The following is a 5771-nucleotide window of genomic DNA, read 5'->3' on the forward strand; positions in this document are numbered from 1 at the left end:
GCCGGCCCCTTGGCCTTTTGGGACACCCCAAAACCAGCAACCGGGGGGGCTGCGGGGCTCGGAAGCGTGCGTGGGGCTGCGGGTGTGCACCCAGAGCCGTGCACACGCACGCACACGCGGCGTGTAAGTGCACACACACACGGGCACGCGCTCACATACCCGTGCGCACACGTCCGTGCACCATTGTGCGCGCGCACACATGCGTGTACGGCCACTTACCCGTGCCATGCACACTCACACACACTTGTGCACACTCGTGCACACTCGTGCACGCTCAAACACTGCCCCCCTTGCACACGGAGCCGCCCCAAAACCTTTTGCTCCCTCCCTCCCCGTGTCCCCACGTGCCCCATCCGCCGAGGCCGCTCCCGGCCACCGGCACCCCGCGCGTGGCCGTGCCCCCGGGGGCACCCGGCGGGGTTTGGGGGGCTCAGGGTCGTCCCCCCTTGTTGCCCCCCCCGTCAGCTGGTGGCCATGTGTGGGCGGCCGCACCTGAGTACACAGCCCCTGCCATCCGTCTTGGCGCTGTCAGGGCCGGGGCGGGGGGGCCCCAGCTCACACCCAGCGGGGTGCAGGCAGGGCGCCCGGGGGGGGTCGGGGGGTGGGCATGGAGATGGGGGCTTCTGAGGGGTCTGTGGGGTCTTTCTCTCCATGCTCTGCTCAAGAGGAGCCACAGCCAGAGCTGTGTCCCCCCCCCCGTTGCAGGAGGCTGCAGCCCCCCAGGGATTATTTTCAGCCCCCCCCCTGATCCATCCACCCCAGTCTCCCTGCCCCGTGCAGGCACCTGCCCGCTCCCCATGCCCCATGAGGGGCTGTAGGGCATGGAGCTGGCAAGGGCAACGTCCCCGTGCCCCCATAGAAACCCAAATCAGTCTGCACGCCCCCCCCCCAGCCCTCCCAGCCCCCCGATGTGGCCCTCGCCCCCCCCCCACAGCGTGATTTACAGGCTCTGCGCAGGCGGACAAATGGTGAAGGAAAACAGGGCTGGGGCCCCACGGCGAGGGGCTGCCCGCACCCCGCGGGGGGCAGAGGGGCCGTTTGCTGCCATGGGGGGGGGGGACACACAGCGCAGCCCCCCCAGCACACGTGGGGACAGCCCGGAGGGGACCCTGCTGCCCCACAAGCTCCTGTCCTGATCCTTAGGGCTTTGGCCGTGGGGCGCAGCGGGACGTGGTGTCACCTCGTCCCCTGGCTCCGGGTGCCAGGACCCCCCCCCCCAAATCCCTTTCTCCTTGGGTATTTTCAGCCTGTTCTCTGTGCCCCCAGCCCCCAGCAGCTCCCGGAGTTCCCCCTTTTTGCCTCGTTCCTCCACGGGGCTGGAGGCCAGACGGGGAGCACGGCTCGCAGAGGGCAGCTCTGCGGCCCCGATCCCAGCCCAGCAGCTCCTGCAGCCACGTCCCCAGCAGCCCAGGGCCATTTGCCCAGGGCCGGGCCCTTCTCCCCTTTTGCCTCCCCCCTCTTGCTGCCCCCCCGGAGCTCAGGATTTGGTTTTCCCAGAGCCAACAGGAGAAAAAGCTCCGCTGCCCGTGCGCCTGGCAGGGTGCGGGGTCCAAGGGGACCTCGTCCCTGTCCCGCTCGGCACGCGTGGTGCCAGCCCTGGGGACACAGAGGGCGAGGGGCTGCGGGGCTCAGCCTCACCTCACGTCCCCAGGGCACAAACCTGTCCCCGTGGGCTGTGCCCCCCCCGGTTGATGTCCCCCTGGTGAAGGAACCCGCTGCCAATCCTCCCGGTTGAGCCCCATCCCAGCTCCCGCGCCCTGGTGCCACCCCGCTGCTGGCAGGGGACACCTTGAGCAAGGACCAGGGGGGACCCTGATCAAGGCACCACCCCGCAGACCCCCAGGGGGTCCGGGATCGGGGTCCGGTGCCCCCCCATGGCACAACCATGAGCGTGGCACCGCGGCGAGACGGAGCAGGGCCAGGGCGCAGTGGCCACGGCCAACGCTTGGCTCCGGCCAGCCGGGGCGAGGAGGACGCTGGCCTCCTGCCTGGTCCGGCGGCCAGCTGGGGGCTGGCTGGGGGTGGGCTCCATCTGCAGCCCCTCCCCAGCCATATAAATGCCGGTTCCCCCCACGGCCGGCCGTCCCAGCCCCGCTTGGACGCAGCAGCTGGCGGAGAGGCGGCCGTGCCGGCGGGGGACGAGGGCTCCCCGCGGTTTCGGGGGTTGCCCCCAACGGGGCGGGGGGCTCCGGTCATGGCTTTCACCATGCTGCGCCCCGTGGCCGCCCGCGTGCTCTACCCGGACCTGGCCATGCTGTCGGAGGACGAGGAGAACCGCAGCGAGAGCGACACCTCGGAGCAGTCGTTGGGGTGCTACGAGGCCGTGGAAGCGCGCCGAAAAGTGGCCCGAAAAGCGGGGCCGGTGGTGATGGTGAAGCAGAGGCAGGCGGCCAACGCCCGCGAACGGGACCGGACCCAAAGCGTCAACACGGCTTTCACCGCCCTGCGCACCCTCATCCCCACCGAGCCCGTGGACCGCAAGCTGTCCAAAATCGAGACCTTGCGCCTGGCTTCCAGCTACATCTCGCACCTGGCCAACGTGCTGCTGCTGGGCGAGGGCTGCGAGGACGGGCAGCCCTGCTTCAGTGCCATCTACGGTGCCAAGGGCGAGCTGGAGAGCAAGCAGCCCCGCAGCATCTGCACCTTCTGCCTCAGCAACCAGCGCAAAGGGGTGAGCTGGGGGGGGGTTTAGGGGCTCGGCACGGCCCCCCCATCCCCAAAAAGGGGGCTGAGAGGGAGAGGATGGAGGGAGGGAGGGAGGCTCGGTGCCTCCGGTTCTCCAGCCCCCGCCGGAGCTCGCGGCCAAATCGGAGCCGCACGCCCACAGCTCCCGCTGGCGTCAGAGGGCTGAGGCTGCTCCCACACCTCCGGCCAGGCCACGGGGGTCTCGGGGGGTTAAAGTCACCCCGGGGCTGGGGGCACGAGGATGGGGTGGGATGGGATGGGGTGGGATGGGAGCGTGGGGCTGGGGGGCTGTGCCCGGCTCAGCACCGTCCCCATCCTTGTTTTATCCCAGTCCCCGTCCCCGTCTCATCCCTGGCCCTGTCCCCGTTTTATTTATTCTCATCCCCTTTTTATCCCCGTCCCCATCCCCGTTTTATCCCCATCCCCGTCTCCTCCCCATCCTCTTTTTAACCCCGTCTTCATCTCCTCCCCATCCCCATCCCCATTTTATCCCCATCCCCTTTTTAACCCCATCCCCTTCCCCATTTTATCCCCGTCCCCATCCCCTCCCCATCCCCATCCCCTTTTTATCCCTGTCCCCATCCCCATCCCCGTTTAATCCCCAACCCCTTTTTAACCCCATCCCCATCCCCTCCCCATCCCCATCCCCATTTTATCCCCATCCCCACGCCCCTCCAGCCCCTCCTGGTCGCGGTGATGGAGCAGAGCTCAGGGCGCCCTGAACGCCCCTGCAGGGGGCTCGGTGCCCCCCCCATGAGCACAGCAGCACGGGGCCGGGGGCTGCAGGGTGACCCCGGTGCTGTCCCCAGCTGGCACCCATGGGTGCGGGCACCGTCCCCATGCAGAGCCCACCCTGCCACCCACACCATTCCCCTGCTGCTGGTGCCCCCCCACAGCCCCCAGGACACCCCCAGGCAGTGTGGGGGGGTTGCTGAGCCCCGGGGCAGGGGCCATGGACCTGTCACCGTCCCCACGGGACCCTCGTTGTCCCCTCGGGTCACCCGGAGCAGCGGCCATCAGGGCCCTTTCATTTTCTGCTGCTCCCTTTTTAATTATTTTTCCCATTCCTGTCCCCTTTCCCCTTCCCCCCCCCCATTTGGCTGGACCCCACAGCCCCCCCAGGCTGTCCTGGGTGTCCCCCCGCTGTCCTGGGATCCCCTGCAAGGGCTGGGAGCTCTGGTGGCACCCAGGACCTTGGGGACAAGGTCACCAAGGGTCCCCAAGGTCCCCCCGCTCTGCACCTCCTGGCGCTGGGGCAGGGCTGGAAATGGGCTGGGAATGGGCTGTACTGGGCTGGGAATGGGCTGTACTGGGCTGGGCTGGAAATGGGTTGGGCTGGGCTGGAAATGGGCTGGGCCATGCTGGGTGGTGCTGGGCTGAGCCGTGCTGGGGCCATACTGGGCTTTGATGGGTTGTGCTGGGGGATACTGGGATATGCTGGGGGCTACTGAGTTGTGCTGGGTGATACTGGGCGGAACTGGGGGACACTGGGCCGTGCTGGGTGATGCTGGGATGTGCTGGGGCATACTGAGCTGTGCTGGGGCTACTGGGCAGTACTGGGTGATACTGGGCCATGCTGGTCTGTGCTGGTCAAGCTGGCCGGGGCCAAGCCCTCACCCCATTGGGGCCGTGTCCCTGTGGGTGATGGGGACGTGGGGACCTTCCTGGGACCCCGACCCCACGGCTGCTCACCGGGCACCACCACGTCCGTCCGTCCGTCCACCCATGCCCATCCCAGGCAGCGTTTTGGCACGGTTCCTCCCCAAATTCTTTGGCACGCGTCCCCCCCAACCACTTCAACTCAATTCCTCCACGGTGCCCCCCCCTTCCCCGGAGCCGTGCACCCCAATCCCAATCCCTACACCCCCCCTCCCCTAAATCCACCCCCCTCCCCAGGGACCCCCGGGCACCCCGCTGCCCCGGCGCCCCGCAGCTCTCCCCTCCTCTCTCCGCAGGGTGGCCGCAGGGACCTCGGGGGCAACTGCCTGAAGGTTCGGGGGGTGCCCCCGCTGCGGGTGGCACGGAGATGAAGCGGGGCCGCGGGCACCCCACCGGAGACAGCGGTGGCACAGCCAAGCCCCAAGAGACCGCAGCGGGGAGGGAGGCGACGGAGCCCGGCGGGGCCGCGGGTTGGCACCGCACCAACGCCGGCACCGGCACCGGCACCGGCACCGTGGCCGGGAGAGAACTTGTTGGGGGGGGGTTGTTTGGTCCCAAAACCCCTGGGGTTAAAGGAAAAGGGGAGGGGGACCCGGCTCAACGAGCAGCCCGTGGCGTGGACGGTGGTGGCGATGCGCTCGGGGAGAAGGGGGGACGGCGGCGCGGCCCCGCGGGCGCTCTGTGTGCACACGCAGCAGCTTGGAAAATAAACAAAATCTCTTATTTTTCTGATGGGATGCTGCCTGCCTGCTGCCCCGGTTCCCAAAACGGCCACGGCCCCAAAGTCCTGCGCCCAGAGCAGCTCCGTGACTCTGTGCCGTGGGTAGGGCGCAGCCACGCGCTGTCCCCGTGGTCCTGGGGGTGTGAGACCCCCGGCACAGCCGTCCCCGTGGCCCCAAACCCTGCAGATGGCTCTGATCCTAAAAGGGTTTGGGTTATGGAGAGGCCCAAGGTGGGCAACACCGGGCTGTGCCGTGGGATGCATGGGATGGAGGGGATGGAGGGGACATATGGGGCGCATGGGGCGCATTGGGCGCATTGGGTGCATGGGGTGCATGGGGTGCATGGGTTGTATGGGATAAATAGGATGAATGGGATATATGGGGTGCATGGGATGCATGAAATGCATGGGGTGCATGGGATGAATAGGATATATGGGATGCATGGGATGAATGGGGCATTTGGGGCGCGTGGGATGCAGGGGATGCGTGGAACACATTGTGCGCATGGGATGCGTGGTGCATTTGGGATGCGTGGGACATTTGGGATGCGTGGGACATTTGGGATGCGTGGGACCCATGGCTGTGCCACGGCTCTGCTCCAGCCCCGTGGTGCCCAGGCGACGCATTGGGGCTCATCTCACTGCTTTTTGGGACACCCCTTCCTCTTTTTGGGACCACCACCACCGCAGCAGCAGCAGCACCTAC

The 5771-nt window shown here is 67.8% G+C and overlaps 1 protein-coding gene across 1 annotated transcript; it reads left to right on the plus strand.

The window, feature by feature from the left end:
- The first annotated feature begins 1059 nt into the window (after positions 1-1059).
- On the plus strand, positions 1060-5076 carry TCF15 (transcription factor 15). The gene is made up of 2 exons (XM_027473326.3): positions 1060-2671; positions 4641-5076. Exons 1-2 carry the CDS (start codon positions 1886-1888, stop codon positions 4713-4715), a joined length of 861 nt encoding a protein of 286 aa, XP_027329127.3. The 5' UTR covers positions 1060-1885; the 3' UTR covers positions 4716-5076.
- Positions 5077-5771: the final 695 nt, after the last annotated feature.

Source organism: Anas platyrhynchos, chromosome 21 (assembly GCF_047663525.1).
Source record: "Anas platyrhynchos isolate ZD024472 breed Pekin duck chromosome 21, IASCAAS_PekinDuck_T2T, whole genome shotgun sequence".
Taxonomy (NCBI): domain Eukaryota; kingdom Metazoa; phylum Chordata; class Aves; order Anseriformes; family Anatidae; genus Anas; species Anas platyrhynchos.